Here is an 18,108-nt window from a genome sequence, read left to right as displayed (position 1 = left end):
ATACTAATATTATAAATGCGAAAGTGTGTCTGTCTACCTCTTTGCGCCTATACCGCTGAACGGTTTTGCTGAAATTTGGTATGGAGATACTTTGATTCAAATTGGTAAAGGACATAATATGACACTTTTTATCCCGGAAAATGTATGGTTCCTGCACGATAAACGAGTTTTGGCGCAACGGAGTTGCGGGCGTGGTCTAGTAGTTTTATAGTTTATTTTTGTATGTACATTTTCCAATTAAATAACTATATAATAGGCATAAATCCCAATGCTCAGACGGCCGAAAGATGTTATTAAAAATATTTCTGAATACCGAAAGGCAATCAGATTAAGTACGTAGTGTTATGTATCATTTCGTATTATTTGTTTTTCTTTTATTATTACCCATACCTGGCCTTTCCATCTGCTTTAATGGAAAGCGAGGATAGAAATATTATAGGCCTTAGAAAGGGCCTTAGGCCAGGCCACTTCTTCTATATAAACTTGATCTAATCTCATCGATTCTGCCAGCTAATATTGTGCCGTTGACTAATTAAATATTAATAGCTTTATTACCTTCAACTTCCTCCGACGTAGCTCATATCGTGTCAAATTACACTAACCCAGTTGGGACCTGTTTGTGATTGCTAGCGGACACCAGACTGGGTGTCTGCTAATCACGGCTACCGGTGCTGTATGTGCTTTTACGAAATTGTGCGACGGAAGCCCAAGAACGGTTTTGCGCTACGTCCGATCCGAATCCGAGAAAATACGGACCATAGTAGGCAGACTCACTAGAGCAGGGGTCGCCAAATGGCGGACCGCGGTCCGCATCCGGACCGCCGACCCATTGTGTGCGGACCAAGCATGTTCGAAGATGAACGTTGCTAAAAATAAATTTAGATCTCGACTTACTGATCTCCAGGACTTAATGTCAATAGCTGGCACCAATTTCACTCCAAACAAGCAACGAAAAACTGACTCTTTTCTCATTGATATGTAAACAAATACCTTTCTATGATTACATTGTTTATTTTTTTTTTCATGTGCGGACCGTAAAGGTAATTTTATTTCTTAAAATGGACCCCGAGCGAAACGAATTGGTGACCCCTGCACTACAGTAAGCTTCTACTGATATGCTTTTCCCTTAAGTCTATTTGATTTTTAAGTTTATCATGCGGAAACGGTACATGTTTCGGGGTTTACCTACCCCGAAACATGTACCATAAAGTATCCTATCTCCATACCAAATTTCAGCAAAACCTATCGCATTTCGCAAGCGGCAAAACGAAAGGAAGCAGCATTTGGAAAAAAATATCCCTTAATTTTCCCATCATTGATACGACTATAAAATACACCATTTTATAATTGATTTTATATACATAACAATTTTACATAGGATACGTTTTTGAACATTTTACGAATAGAATTAAGGGTAAGTAGCTAAACTGTTAAATGGTTAGTATTTGTTACATTATCGAAAGATGATCATTCTCAATTATTTTACTTCTAAAAGATATTTATTCTACTGCGACATAAGTTATTAACTCATTAGTAACATTAGCAAGTCCTTTAGAATTATTCTACCCCTTAAAAGAGCTTTATGTCAACGTCGTATAAAGGTGTATAATTCACATACTTCGCAGTAATATAACCCTGCAGATCAAAGTATGAGGGCGAGTATGAACCGCGTGCCATCAGAAGATGACACAGTATCAGGTAACGGCGGGACCGTTGTGTCCCATATCCCAGCCGGACAGGTTTCCCAGGACATCCGCCAAGACCTAACAATTAGACGCTTTTTGTGTCTAGACTAGACTGCGCGAGCGGCTAGTTTCTTGTGGTGGGTAAAAACTTAAGTTGGTTTTTACGTATTGCGGCTTTAAAATAATGTAGTGGAGGCACAGTATTAGTTATTTCTAAAGTTTATAAAAAATTATACATAGTACTCCGCAAAATTTAAAAATTCCATTCCTATTTTGATTGGCATTCGATATTGTCTTAAAAGGGCTAAAACAACTTAAACTCTTGCAGCCCCTGTACGGAATATACAAAACATCCACGCCCTTAGAGAATGAAGAGGAGTTCCCAAAAATAATAGGTTTTAGCTTGATGTTCCGTTTTATTTCAAAGCCTAAGGGCCTGTTTCCCCACTTTCTGATAAAGTGCTTAATAGGCTATTCACAACTTTTTTGACAGATTCTCCATACTTGATCTGTCAAGTTAATTGGCTGATAGACTTATCAGGAAGTGGTGAAACAGGCCCTAAATAAAAAAGCTTAATATATTCAACCTTTGCGAAAAAAACAGCCATGCCCTTGGAGAATACTCGTATTCAGCGATGCGAATTAAAATCACTCATAAATTAATAATTTCAGTTCGCATCAAAACCTCATTATTGTAAGATCTTAGATCACCAAGGAGACGCATTGATTATATATTATAGACTCTAAATAAAAGAATAACTCTAAACGGACTATACTTACCTACGGATATAAACCTACAGATAATAACTCTGAAAAAATACTTAAAACTGAGTATATCTAGTGAGGGTTAACTATAATGATGAGTCACCAATTACCACAATTTTCAGTAGCCGGTCGGTGACGGTTTGCGAAATTTGAACATTTTGAACAATGTGGCGGTTTACGTTTCCTCTGTTGCCCAACGCGCTGACCGCAGCACTGCCACCGGATACTAAGCATCATAACACACTAACTACTAAATGGTATATCGACTAAATAAGTAGCCTTTGCCCAGCAGTGGGACACTATAGGCTAATAAAAAAAGTACTACATGACCAAAAACTCCGTAGCGCCGAAATTCGTTTATGGGGCGGGAACCGTACATTTTTCCGGAATAAAAAATATCCTCACTATCCTATGTACTTTCCCGGTACTCAATGTACCATCGAGGAAATTGATTCCTAAGCAGTTGACGGACCTACGTCATGTGGTCGGCTTATGTCATTTCAATATTAGCTGTGATCGGTCGGATGGGTTTGACATAACGCGACCAAATTACTTAGGCCCGCCACTGCCTAGGAATCAACTTCTCTAATAGTATTTTCATAGCAAACAGCACAATTGGTTCAGCGGTTTGGGAGTGAATAAGTAACAAATAGACATTGTGTTACTAAATGTTATTCTGGTTAGGTAACGAATTTGTGCTTCGATTATAATAAAATTTAAATTAATATTGTTTAGGAACTTGGGAATTAACACAAGATGTAGAATTTATATTTTATTTCTATCATTTCCTTGAATATTCATGCAGATATAATAATTATGCAACATCATTTAATTGTTATTAACTTTAATAATTAAATAATGTTTACATAGGTAAACATCATTTAATTTTAATTTAATTATTAAAGTTAATATCTATAAAATATTTTGATAAAAATATAATTATGTAGTCTGATTTCATAATTTTAAAGCGTATAGTTTGCGATGACCCTTGTGTATAGCATATGTCTTTCGGGCTTAGTGAAGCAGTACACAATTAGGTACCTACCTAATAATTTAACTAATTTGTGTTAAAAATTGTGTAAATTGCACAATTTTTAAAGCTTGTATTTTTTACCCAAAATATGCAACGTATTATTTTACTATGATAATGACACTAATTTTTACCCAGCTTATCTACCTATTAAGTATTAATAATATAATTTATTAGGAATACTTACTTACCTATTATTATTTGTAGATAACTCTTAAATCCACGTTAAAATTATATAAATGTGTGAATTTAAGTAATAGTACTTGAATTCACACAAAGTTTTTATTCAGAAAACACTATAGTTCCTATTGGATTACACTAGTACACAAAAACGCACTTGCAACTCTTGTGTGTTGCGAGTGACCATGGGCATGCATCGAGTGTTTTTCTTTGTATAAAGAAAATCTTAAAAAAAAATACTTTCAGAAGGTTCATAAGTCCAAATATTATATTATATTACTAGCTATTTGACCGAGCTTTGTTCGGTATTCGATAAAACACGAATAAATAAAAAAAAAATTCATAGCTAGATCGATTTATCGCCCCCGAAACCCCCTATATACTAAATCAATCTATGATTGATGTGACACGGAAGGAAGTGATAATGTCAATCTAAAACACGTTTGAGCTTATCAGTTGATGGACAACATTGTGACTAACTAGTTATTGACATAGTTAAACACGGGACATTCAAATTTCGCTACATCCGGATACCTTAGAGATATGTTGGTATTTGTAAATAACATACATCACCATAATATTGAAAACGTAACTATTGGCCTAAAGTTATTAAAAATATTGAATCATAACCAATCTTCAAAATACAACTGTCAAAGTTATTAAAATTACGACTGCTCTTATGTAACGACTGAGTAATTTTACAATTCAGCTGAATCTAAAAGGCTTCAAGCTTCAGCTCCTGAGATCTTTCCTAATAAGGTTAAAGACTCAATGCAAAGCTTAATTCTATTCATAAATTATCCTGCATGATAAACGGATGATGGAGTTTTCGAACATCTATCGATTCTGTGCCTGCCGCAGGAAATGCCAACTTTAAAGGTCATTTGTGGACACGCAATTCGGCCATCTGGCGGTTTCCGTGGCCAATCGGACCGGACGAGACGCCGGAAGACCTCTCATCTCAAAATGGCCGAGACGAATCCGTTTAGGTGGCCACGAGGAATGTTTCTACGTCGCTGGACAAGGAATTGTTAGCTTTTTGTTACGTGGAATTTTGTTTGATTGAGCACGGTTAATACGTTAAATACTGGAACACTTTATCAGCTATATTAATGTTTTAAGCTGAAGATTTCGTTTGTTATAACGCCCTAATCTCAGGAACTGTTGGTTCGAATTTAGGATACATTTTGTGTATCAATATAAAGAAATGAATTTAAGAAAATAGATACGTAAATGGTCCACCTTATTATGCACAGTCACAGTTGCAAAATAAATAAAAAAAAATTAAATCCTTAATTTATTCTTTACCACAATTAAACGAAATTGAAACCAACTATCAATGTAAAAACAATACAATATAAGATAATATCATTCGTAAAAAATCCCCTATCTCTTAAACTACTGAACCGATTTTGATAGCAGTATTTCCTAAGTTGAACAATACGTACAACGAATCAGTTAAAAGGGTTTTGGAACTTCCAGTCCGATTTCAGGACGATCTCCGGACAGGACCACGACTTCGGTACGAAGAAACTATCGCCCTCGGACGCCGGGCAGTTCTTACGAGCGTAGTATTCCATTGGATATAGACTCCACAGCAAACCTGAAAGAGATTAGATTGAATAAGAACCAATTTCACGAACGACTGTTGAAGTTAATGCTCGAATTAGTATTCCGTTACCTCTTTCGTTTTTTGTATGAATAAAAGATAAGACATGACATTTCGACAAGCTGTTAAGTGTTAACACTAACAGACGTTGGTGAAATTGGGCCTAACTATCGTTTTTCTAAAGCGTCGCTTTGTGGTCAGAATTGACACCTACAAGCAAAGATATTTTACCAACCATTTCCAAAAAAGAAGAAAAGCCACATGATGAGGTTGAAGGTCCTAGGGAAGAGGCGGCCGGCGGTGGAGGTGAGCGGCATCATCAGCATCCCAACCACGTTGAACAGAACCAGTAGCACCGGGTAGAAGAAGCCAAATGATAGCGCGAGGACCACCTCGTGGGCTGCCGCTGACAACTGGAGTGGAAGACGTGGTAAAGATAACGTGACTATTTCGGCGGAGGAGTCCCGCTGTCAGTTAACCGCGGCAGTCCCCGAGTCCCACTCGTATTTTTGGCACGAAGTTCCTTATCGCCCTTAGCTGGACGGAAAAATTAAGACTAAAATGTTGTAACTTGTAAGCCGTGCGGCGTGCGCGTGTTTCTCTGTCTATACCACAGAAATAGATAAAGATATATCTTGATATATGACTGTGGTCTATACTCTATGGGCGGTTTTCGACTAGCCGGCCCGGCACCGGCACCGGCCCCGGTGCCGGAGACGCAAAAGTGTATGAAAATGTATGACTCGCTTTTTCACTTACCGGCACCGCCCTGGCAGCGGCCCGGCGCGGGCGAGGAGTTCCGCCGGCGCCGGGTAGCAAGCTAACAAGCTTCCCACCCGGTTCCGGGCCGACAAATCTGCTTATTATTGTGTTGTGACTTGTGTACGATTTGTAGTCGTTGCCTATGTGTGATAAACGATACATGAAAAACGAAGCGCCGGGGCAGTGCCGGGCCGGCTAGTCGAAAAATGCCCTAAAAATGTCTCAAGTTTTTGGAACGAAGTTCCTTATCGCGCGTTGCGAAAGGGTGCTAGACGGAAAAAGTTGTAACGACACGACACTTTTTGACCGACACTTTTTGCCACAGACATAGATCAAGATAGATACCACATGTGTATGTACTTCGCAGGACATGCGGTATCTATCTTGATCTGTCTGTGCCTTTTGCTATAGTTGTACTTGTAAGCTGTGCGGCGTGCGCGTGTTTTTCTCTCTCTCATCCTCCTCTCATAGAAAGCAAGTCAGTTATGATTTTTTTTTGGTCGGGGGTTAAGAGTTAATGAAATACACACTGTGAACACGGCGATGGTGGAGCAAGCCCGTCCGACGCTAGGCACCAGCGGTATGTAGATATGGTCCCTGAGCCACAGGTGCACGGGACGGTTCCACTCGCGGTAGTAGCGGGAGAACTGAGACGCTGTCCACCATTCCTGAGATTTTAAACAGTAATTATACATTTTGCCAAAATTCTTTTACCGCGCGGAAATGTATCAGCGAGGAAATTGATTCCTAGGCAGTTGACAGACCAACGTCATTTGGTCGGATTATGTCAATTTAATGTTAATTGTGATCTGTCGGCTGGGTTTAACGAAGGAAACTGCCTGGAGGAAATTGATCCTCCACGGTAATTTTTTTCGAAATAAGTACATAATTTCTATGTCCTTTCCCGCTACTAAAGGTATCTCCATTTGGTGTGAAGAGATTACAGACAGACAGACACATTTTCGCATATATAATATTAGTATGTATATTTTGTGGCCGGCACATGGATAGTGGATAATTTCGGTCGTTGAGCGATCTTGATTCTTGACACATCTACGCTCTTTCACTCGCTCATGATTAGATTGCTAAGCCTATGCCATGGCGTCCGGTAGACACCATGCCAGGGGGCTAAAATGGTCGCTTTGGAGAATCATATTAGGAATCATAATATGTTTTTTTTTTTAATATCGCAAAATGCAAGCCTGCTTGCAATTCATTTCCAGCTCGACAAGGCTTTATGAAATGAACGTGGCGAAAAAAGGAACAAACGCTGCCATCATACAAAAACGTCATTTTTGACAGTTCTCCTTCACCAGCAGCACCGTCGCCCACGTTCATTTAAAGCCTTGTCGCACTTTAGTAATTCGTACTAATTTGACATATTTTTGACAATTTTGACAATTCATTTGCCGAATTGATTGAGAGGAATTGATATGTGACCATTTTAGCCCCGCGGATTTTTTTCCAATGAATGAAGACTTTTTTTGTAGGCCATTTTAGGTACCTACACATTTGGATCTTATTGGATGATCGTATTGGAAGACATCCAATACGATCATCCAATAAGATCCAACTACACATACAATACATACAAGACTTTCGATCTTATTGGATCATCAAAAATGCCTTTAGGTACCTGGTAGAACAGTCGGTCGCCGAATTTGAGCAGCTCAGCGAAGGCGTTGAGCCAAGCGTGCAGCAGGCAGTAGAACAAACACAAAAACGATATAACCCCCGGCAACACGCTCGCGAACATCGCTCGCACCACGCTTCCGGCCTCCACCTACAAAACAAGCCTTTTAGTCCGGGTTCCCTAGAACTTTTTTTTTATTACTATCAAGCTAATTTTAGCTAATTTAAAAAAAAAAACTCGACAAGTTGAAAGTGGTACAAAATAGAGATACAGTAGCTCCTCTACCATGGGTTTAAAGCTATAGTATTTATCGATACTCGATACCGACTACGTAAATTTTTAGTATGGCAAATTTTACAGCGCCTCTACTTACTTGCGGAACTGAAACAATATTTCATAAACTATTAATATTTGAAAAATTAAAAAAAAAGATTCTGAAAGAGCAGGAACTTTCCAATATAAAGTTCCTAAATGGAGATAGAGTTCCGGATAACGCTGAAAATACACCTGTGATTGCACCATTCGCTAGTATTGCTAATAATTATAAACAATTAAAATTTCTCCAAAGTGATAGTAAACGAAAAAATACACCCCCGCCCCCTATACCGGGCCCTGTTGCCGGGTACCAATATAAAAGAAGAGTTAAAAGGTGAAGAGTTTAATTACCTGAGGCTCCTTTCCATAATCGGACCAATATGGTAGAATAAATCGCTCGAACAGTAAACTATAGTAGAATACAATCGCCACTACTTCCAAAAAATGGAAGATAACCTTGCACCATCGTATGCTCTTTGTTCTGAAAGAAAGGTCGGTTAAGTGGGAGTCGCGCGCACTATCGCACGAAGGGTTCCGTACCATTTGTTGACATCGAGGAATAAATAAGCAAATCTTGAATTATTTTTATCGGACTTTTGACCGTGAATAAAAAAATTTGCACAAAGAGGACTTGACTTGACTTGATAATTAACGTAAGTATTTAACGTCTCTGCCAATTTTCAGCTCTATGCGATTTTTTCCAAGGTGACTTTTTTGTTCATTTTGTCTGGGCTGACTAATATCCCGGATAATGTAAACGTGTGTCTTCTAGATGTCGCCGGCAACTATGTTTCACCAAAATTCGTTTATCGGGCGGAAACTGTACATTTTTCAGAAACAAACTATCCTATGTCCTTACCAATATTCGTCTAATTCGGGGAAATTACGTATTAGTAAGGAGATGTAACAGATGTTATGTATCGTTTTAGATAAGAAAAAGTAAGTTATTGACTTAAAATTGTATACTAACCTTGGATAGTGATCTCTGTAGAGAAGAGTGGGTGCGAAGAGGAAGTATATAAAGTGCGAGAAGGAGGGGAGGGGTCTACTCCCGTCGTGACAACGCGGGCTGCATGCCACAGCTACGGTCCATATCTTCATCACGAAACGGAACTGAAAGAAAATACTGAAGACTGAATAGCGAATAAGTTGGAACAGTTTTCTTGGTGGCCAGGGCCAGGGGCAGTCAGACCGTGGGAGAGCCATACTGCAGCATGTATGGGCAACTACCAGAAGAAACACCACGGGCTCTTATAAAGCCGGCGTGAAACAGCGCTTGTGCTGTGTTTCGCCGAGTGGGTGAGTTTACCGGAGGCCCAATCCCTTAACCTATTCCCTTCCTTACCCTCCCTTATTACTACGCACCTCTTCTGATGTTGCGAGTGTCCATGGGCGACGGAAGTTGCTTTCCATCAGGTGACATGTTAGCTTCTTTGCCGCCTTATTTTATAAAAAATATAAAAAAAACCATTTTAATTTTCTAAAACCGGAAGGTTTTACTGTACGTGTATGTCCCCTTTAAGTAAGTGCGACCAGCGTATATATGGAGTTTGGTTTCGGTTAATTTAGATCAGCTTTTTCCACAGTGGGCGATAACGCCCCCTTGTGGGCGTTGAAGACCTAAAGGTGTAGGACCCAGAAAAAATATGGGGGCGTTGTGTAGATGCTTTGATTTGAAAGTAGGTGAATCAATGGGAGCGCCAAAAATGTTTTTTCTCAAAGTGGGTGGTAGACAAAATAAGTTTGGAAGCCCTGCTTTAGATCTTAGTATAAGAGCGGGTGTTCGGCAGACGTACAGTAAAGTAGCAAACTCCATATTTATGCCAGGTCTCGGAATCTCATGTTCCACTGACGCGGACGGCGTGTCCTACCATTTCACTGGTGACCACCATGGTGGATGCCGGAGAGTGACGAGGCACCAGCAGTACGGTCATGGTGATAAGCGTCACCTCCAGCGCCACCACTCCGACAAAACCCACGTAGCTCCATATCTTCCGAAGCACTGCAGACAAATCGTAATACGTCGATTTTGATATGATTATATAAGAAACTAGATTACTTGATGTTTTATTAGATTACTTGATTTATAACTTGAATAATTTGACTGAAATTTAAACCAATAATGTTATTCATTGAAATTAGATATCAAAAATATAGAAATACATAATATTTAAGATGACAAGCCCTAAGTTTGGATGGATTGTTGTTACCTGTTTTTTCTCAATCTTCTTCACTTTCGCATTTATAATATTAATATGTGATTGGTATTTGGTGGTATCACCTGGTTTTTTCTCAATCGTCTTTCGTCCAGCGGCGTACAAGCGCAGGCCGGGGAAGAACGCGGTGACCACAGCAAGCTGGAGCAGCCACAGCAGCGTGCTCGGCCCGATGTATCGAAAACCCTTCGCTACTGACGTTATTCCTATGTTGATCCTGCAATCGAATGTTTAGTGATTAACATTAATACCTCGATCGTAGAAATCGCAGACACGATAGATTTTCAATTGTAATGCGACAGCCGGCTGCCGCTTGGGGATTAATCTATACTAATATTATAAATGCGAAAGTATCTCTGTCTGTCTGTCTGTCTGTCTGTCTGTCCCGCTTTCACGCCAAAACTACCGAACCGATTGTAATGAAATTTTGTACACAGATAGTCTAAAGCCTGAGAAAGGCCATAGGCTACTTTTTATCTGCAAAAAAGGGTTGTAAGGGGGTGAAAATGCGTAAATTTGTTCAAATTAAGTTAGTTCTAAAAATCCATAATAGATGGCGCCATGCCGTCTCCTACATCTCATTGACGCTTGCTCAAAAGTCTTTCTATAAGAGGTGGTATCACCTTACATTTGAGTTTCGATTTTTTTCGATTGTTATTTCTATTCTACGTTAATAAATAACTCAGTACTTTATCTATGTAGTGAGCAGTGACGTAACCTATCAATGATAAATAATTTATGGGTAAAGTTGTGTAATGGGGGGCTAAATATACTTTAATATACAGCTGTTATTGGGTGTTTTGATTTAAGGGGTACCAGGGTTTTTTTATAAAAGCTTTTGACACCAATTTTGTTGACATCGCGCGCTATAAACTGAAGTCCACGCGGACGAAGTCGCGGGCAACAGCTAGTGGGTTATATATGATTATTCCGATAAATTCTTGCTGGTCTATCGCTGGCACCCTGCGAAGAGATATTGGTCTTGCATTTAGGTCAGCGAACAATCTATAGATTAAGCATTCCTTTAGCTTAGGGCCTGTTTCACCATTTTCAGATAAGGTGCCGTATCCGAACCCATAATATCCACAACTTTTTTGATAGATGCTCCATACTCTATCTGTCAAGTTAAGTTGTGGATAGCCTATCCGGCACATTATCAGGAAGTGGTGAAACTGACCCTTAATCTACTAAGGGGCTGTTTCACCACTTCCTGATAAGTGTCGGATAGGCTATCCGCAACTTATCTGACAGATGAATTATAGAGTATCTGTCAGATAAGTTGTGGATAGCCTATCCGAAAATTATCAGGAAGTGGTGAAACAGGACCTATAATAAGGGCCACGATTTTTCTGAACGCCGACAGTTCGACGCTCTAAGGGTAGTAATTGAATGATTTGAACGATTTATACTTATAATTAGTGACCGACCGAACTTTCGGTTTGGTTTCAGTTTCGGCCTTAGATTCGGTTTCGGCCAAAATATAGCCGAAACCGGAACCGAAACTCAAGCATCGTTCGGTAAACTTCGCAATTCACTCGAGCTTGCTTGCCAGTGAGACCCTGGCTCAGTTCGCCACCATCTATTTAATCATGTTTTGAGATTATGTATTCCAGATTAGTCCCAAATCAAAAATTAGCACTTCGTTTTATTTTCATTAAATTGTCTTAACTTATTTTTATCGAAATTATATTATTGAATTTTATTTCTACGATAAAAGCAGGCTTATTTAATATATATGACTGTTGGCGAATTACGTGCTATTTTAACAATGTTTCCCAAACAAACGATTTAGTAAATGCTATGATAAATTGATTAGATTGTGTGTGAACTTTATTTACTTAAGAATTTTGTTTGACTGTGAGATTATAAGATATCTTAGTTGTGAGATTTATCTGGTAAATCATCTCACCTCACTCTTTTTTTTTGGACACGCAATCTCTTAGGACTTAGACCGTTCCTACCCTGCTAGAATCTTATCTAGCCCACTTCCCCGTAAGCTTCACTCTTGCGGTGTGGCCTCAGTATATTTTTCAGGTTTAGTGGCAAAACGCCTTCTGAAGAAAAAAATGTGACGTCAATAATTGCAAGTTTGCTTAGTCATTTCTTTTTGAACTTCGACCGCGGTCGTATGGACACGACTTCCGTAAAAATAATATACTGCAATTATTGATTTTGTTTTCAGTAGTACGTCGTTTAGTAGTATGTCTAAGGGAGGATTTCACCAATCGCAAAACTTCGTTTTGTAAAAAAGCAAGAAACGATATATAAACTACCCAAACGCATCATTTTTTTCGTCTATGATTTTCAATTCGCCATGACACTACACTGGTAAAACTTTAACGGCTTTAATTAAGTTTAACTGTACAACATTGGACGTTCTGAAGATACAACTCGGATTTGTTGTGAACTTTATGTTAGTGAAATGCAATTTGGTGCTTTAAACGCGTTTATACGTGTAGAACCAATTTAGTGTACACTAAGCGCCTTCTATTTCTTGGGCGAATCGCACCTAAATAAAATGACTTCAAATAACTTCTTCTCTTGTTTCTTAGGGTAATCTTTCGTTATAATACATTAAGGGGAATTTCACCAATCACACTTAAACGTTTTATTAAACTAAGTTCTCATTGAACAATGAACGTGTTTATATGGCGACGTGAATCTCGTTTTGTTTGAAATAGACTTTACATTCTTCATTTAATCGCGATTAATGAATCTAAGTTTACGTTATACGTTTGATTGATGATTTTTATACATTTTTATCATATTTGAGCCTTGTCACGTTGTTTTAGTAACAAATAGCAAGAAACGATAAATAAGCTAACCAAGTGCATATCTGTGAAAACTGTCAACTTAACAACTATGTTTTTCGATCTGTCATACACTACACCGACAGGGCATGTGTTTTATGAAGTTAAAACTCGAATATTGGGCGTTCAGAAGATAAAAATCGGATTTGCTGTGAATGAGACGAAACGCATCCACCTATTTGGAATCGTATAAAAAACGGAATATAGTACAAAAAGCGAGTCTAAGAATAATAATATTTATAGTAAAAAAGGTCGCAAAAAGTAAAACATTAAATGTGGTACTTTTTCTTTAGTTTAAAAAATTGTTTAAAAATTTATGTTAAAAATCAATAAGTTTCAGTAAATAATCGTAATTTTGAATGTTTTACCAAGTTTCGGTTTCGGTTTCGGCCGAAACTAAGAGTAAGGCCGAAAGTTCGGTTTCGGTTTCGGTTTCGGCTGAAAAATCAGTTCCGGTCGGACACTACTTACAATTCACAAAAACAAAGTTACATTACAAAATTACATAGACTACAAATATTACTTACTACTGCAAAATAACGAAGTAAGTGAAGAGTGTTCCTTGAAGGGTCACGACAAGGGAATAAAATAAAAAAAAAATTACTTGCTTTCCATTTTCGAGAAGATCGGCCAGGGCCGTGTCGCAGAGCAGAAGAAGGAGGATGACCACAAAAATGTGGTACACTGCTCTGATGTGCAGGGAGTGCTCCAATAGGATCGTGAGAGGTGACTCGCGAGTCGCGAATTCCGGGTCCCTGTCAGTCACTCCTGGAACCACTGCGTTTTCCGATTCGACGTCACGCATTCCGTTTTCTAAAAAAAACGCAATAGATTTGAATCAAATAAAATTTTAGAACGTCGTAGCACAGAATAAATAGTTACTACAGTCGTAGCTACTGGGGCCTACCACCGGTTCGGGAACTAACCCGGCGAGAAGTACCGGCGTAAAAATCGCACGGGGTCCACTTTGTACCAAAAAGTGTTTTTTTTTTTTTGTTCTTTTTAACATAAAATTTACAATGTTGTAACTTAATCTAAAAGCGAAGTTTAGAGTTTAATTCATGAAGCCCCAAGGGGCCACATCCGGCCGCGATAACAATAGATAAGCTATTGTCGTAGTAATTAACACGTAAGTAGGAAGAATTGAAAAATTACTCAGTCTTTCAGCGCTGCTTCTTTCACGGTCTATACGGGTATCTATACGGGATAATCATACAAATCCTTAAATATTAATGAATGCTTTCTTTTGTTACACTCTGTGTAGAGTTTTAAAACTGTGGAGTACAAGTGCTGGAAGAGTTAACTCTCTTGATTTCGATGTTTCTCCTGCCCACCGTCAAGAATTTGCCCATACAATTAAAAAAGTTTATAAAGAACACGTACGCACCCTGAAGTATTGTCATTGTGTTTTATTTCACCCTGTACCCCGTAGACATCAAGCAAAACAGGCAACAAATTTCGTTTCTGTGAAGGGTAAAATATATTTTTTATTTCAATATTAAAATTATTTTAAATCATATTATTCTCGGTCTTAAAAAAATGTATATTTCCAAATTGTTAATTACCCACTTTACATAATATCTTCATTTATGAACTGAACTTCGTATCACTTCAGGGCCTAAGAAATACCTTCCCTGGAATCTCACGAATATTTCAAGACCAATATTAGCCAAAACGTTTTAGTCGTCCTCGAGTTTAAGAGACTAACAATAATTGATTTTTATTTATATATATACCTATAGATATTAATATATTAAATTCCAAAATATACCGTCTCGGCAATTGGCGTGAGCGTCTCCGTATCGCGGCACAGTAATAAATAATAACTGTCCTAATAAATCACACAATAATTCAAATATTGTTTCCACTCGTACTGGTGGAAGAATGACGCTTCTATGCGTGTACTTATATTACCAAATTGTAGATCGCGGCATAGATCGAAATGCTACCTAGTTGCGTAGTTAATTAAGTTGCATTTGTCGCTAGCCATTTATTTCAACGTAATATAAAAATAACGCTGGTTATTTCATCGTAGTGACGTACACCAAAATTATAGCTACTTATAAATATAAATTAATTATAACCTTGTCTATAAAGTAGCTTTTTTTGTCGGTCGCGGTCGTGCGGTCGCGGACATTGGTGAGCGACGGGTCCACTGGTCCACCGACCACGCGTGCCTCAAAGATCGGAACGTCGCCTTTAGTGTCTAAACATACTAGGCCGAAAATACGTGGCCGATGTTCGGTATGATTACGTCAGCAGTGCGCTGCGCATACAATATAGCGCGACTTAATTTCGGCGTGGTGTTTCATCAGTAATGTAAAATACATTGCAAGCATAATCTTGCCCAACTTCGGCCGCGTATCTTCGGCATGACACTTAGCTACTGCATGTAGCTAATTAGTATTTTGCATCTCGTTTCCAGGGAAGCTGTACGCGGCGCTGGGTCGTCGCGGCGGGCGCGTGGTCGGCGGCGATCTGCGCAGCGGCGCGTCGTTCCGCGTGCAGGCGCTGCTGCCTGTCGCCGAGAGCTTCAAGTTTGCCGTTGAATTGCGCACACACACCTCCGGGCTGGCCGCGCCGCAGCTCGTATTTAGCCACTGGGAGGTAAGCATCACAAATCACAATTCACACTAATGATAAGGAGGTGAGGGATTGTTTTTTTTTATATAAGTTAGGGGGACAAACGGGTCACCTGATGGAAAGCAACTATCGTCGCCCATGGACACTCGCAACGTCAGAAGAGCTGCAGGTGCGTTGCCGGCCTTTTAAGATGGAATACGCGCTCTTCTTGAAGGTTTGCAGGTCGTATTGGTCCGGAAATACTGCTGGTGCCAGTTCATTCCAGAGTTTTACAGTACGTGGCAGAAAGTTACGCGAAAGACGCACGGTGGAAGACTGCCACTCATCAAGGTGATGAGGATGGTATATTATTCTGGACGGTGGAACGATGTCAAAAAGTTGAAGGAGGAGGATGCAGAGTGAAGCTATCGTGTCGGTCAAGCCGCATTTTGACCGCTAAGCAAAGATATGGGCAAAGTGTGGCTACCTGACGATGGACGACGCAACCATAAATACACAATTGTAATTTCGCCTCTGTAGGGTTTTCTGATCCTTTAACTAAATCGTTATACCCCTCTTGGACCACCGATGACGTCTCTTATCGCATTTTCATTAATACTAGAGATCGCCCAATGGTCGAAATTCGACCTTACTTGCAACGACATTAGGACTACTACCTATATTTTGTAAAAAATATTGACTTCATCATAGTTTTTTTCAATTCTTGTCTCTGGGACTCAGCTGATCTCAGACTGGCCGTTTAAACATTGTCTAATAGTATCTAAAATTAAATAAAAAAAACAATAATCCATTTTCAATTTGTCAACTTGTTGCCAACAGACTTCAACCATAAATAAAAGAGTATAATTCGTATGTATAGGCTTGTCACTCAAAAATCTGTCATTTTTCCTAGTAGTAATGTCTTAGTGTGTGTAACGTTTTATTTGTTAAAAATACATATGATAAAAGCATAATTTTAAAATAATATTAGCTCGATGCACTCCTTCACCATATAAACTATAACTGTGCGAAATTTCATGCACCTACGTTTCCCCATTTATAGTAACAAAGCTTTTCTCTCTTTTATAATGTTGTGGAATTTTAAGAAATAAAGATGCAGTTACCGAATATGTGTCTTACTTGCTATTGCTTATTGTTTTCAACAGGCGCGACGTTATTACGTAAACTGAAGTCCTTTATATTAAAAAATATACAGACGAACATATTTTAACCTCCTCCTTTTTGAAAGTCGGTTGAAAACTAGATGACGTCTGCAACTCCGTTGCACCAAAATTTTTTGACGAAACGAACGAAAAAACGCTTAACGCGCGGGAACCACATATTTTTCCGGCACAAAAAGTATCCTGTCTAATGTCCTTTCCCGGGACTCAAAGTATCGACATACCACAACAAAATCGGTTCAGCGGTTTGGCCGTGAAAAGGTACAAACGGACTTTCGCATATTTCACATAATACCTGCATCGTAGGTATAGCAGACATAATAGATTTTCAATTGCTATACGGCAGCCGGCTGTCGCTTGGGATTTAAGTAGGATTGGTTAAAATATGTTTTTCGGTTTTCGCGGTATACCGTACTAATTTTGGCTTAACGAAGTTTTTCAAGGTCTAGTCTTTAATAAAGTACTCAACAGCTGTAAAGTTACCTTAGAACTCTCGAGATAAATCGCACTATTCGTTTTCCAGGTAATCGACATCGATCCATTCTGGAAGCCGCGGACCGAGGAGGAATATCTGCACTGGGGCGAGAAGTGGGACGGCGTGAACCGGGCCAAAGCGTACATGGACTCCGTGAGGACGAGGAAAGGACTCGCCACTGACAAGCAGCTGGTTCAGCACGCTGAGAAGCAGAGGACGCTGTCGAGGAAGAAGTAGGCTGAAACAAAGTTTGGCATAAAGTAGCACCTCACCATCGAGCAATTAACAGCCATAGATTAAGGCTATGTTACCAAGCTGACTGTCAGCCGCCGAATATGAGCGAACGTTACGCAGTTTATTGTATTTCTATACATACCTATTGACTTTTTCGTTCACGCCTAACCGACAGTACGCTAATACGCTAGGCGTAGGCGCGGACATTCGATACCGTTTATTATCACGTTCACACTGAGCCTGCTCACATTCGGCGGCTTAGGGTTGATTCAGACCGCAACGCGACGAGGCGAGGCGAGGCGCGACGCGACATATATTTGTATGGATTTGACAGATTCCAATTGCGCGAGGCGACATGCCAATCTGTCAAATCCATATTAGAAATGCATCTACGCGTCGCATTGCGGTCTGAATGGACCCTTACAGTCAGTTTGGTTTGAATACGGCCTAAGTTCTCACATTGGTCTCTCTCTTCATTTTCACGTAGTGAAGTTTTGCAGCCGGTACATTGGTCTGGCTTGGGTCAGAGCGCCAGCGATAGACCAATCATTCTTGGCCCAAGAACCAATGGCAACTATACCTTTGTCGTTTAACATTTTATAAAAGCTGAATGTCTTCTGTAGATATCCCCATGCTGCCCCTGGCTCCCAC

At 39.4% G+C, this 18,108-nt stretch overlaps 1 protein-coding gene across 1 annotated transcript in view; it reads left to right on the top strand.

The window, feature by feature from the left end:
* LOC121734115 (elongation factor-like GTPase 1) overlaps window positions 1–17,745 on the top strand; it is a 209,793-nt gene extending 192,048 nt beyond the window's left edge. Inside the window, exons 10-11 of the mRNA XM_042124532.1 lie at window positions 15,431–15,612; window positions 17,272–17,745. Coding sequence (XP_041980466.1) covers window positions 15,431–15,612; window positions 17,272–17,460 — 371 coding nt within the window. The 3' untranslated portion in view covers window positions 17,461–17,745. The remainder of the gene's footprint in view (window positions 1–15,430; window positions 15,613–17,271) is intronic.
* Window positions 17,746–18,108: the final 363 nt, after the last annotated feature.

This window comes from Aricia agestis, chromosome 15, assembly GCF_905147365.1.
Source record: "Aricia agestis chromosome 15, ilAriAges1.1, whole genome shotgun sequence".
Lineage (NCBI taxonomy): Eukaryota > Metazoa > Arthropoda > Insecta > Lepidoptera > Lycaenidae > Aricia > Aricia agestis.
The sequence above is the reverse complement of the archived record's forward strand: the minus strand, read 5'-3'. Positions and strand labels throughout refer to the sequence as shown.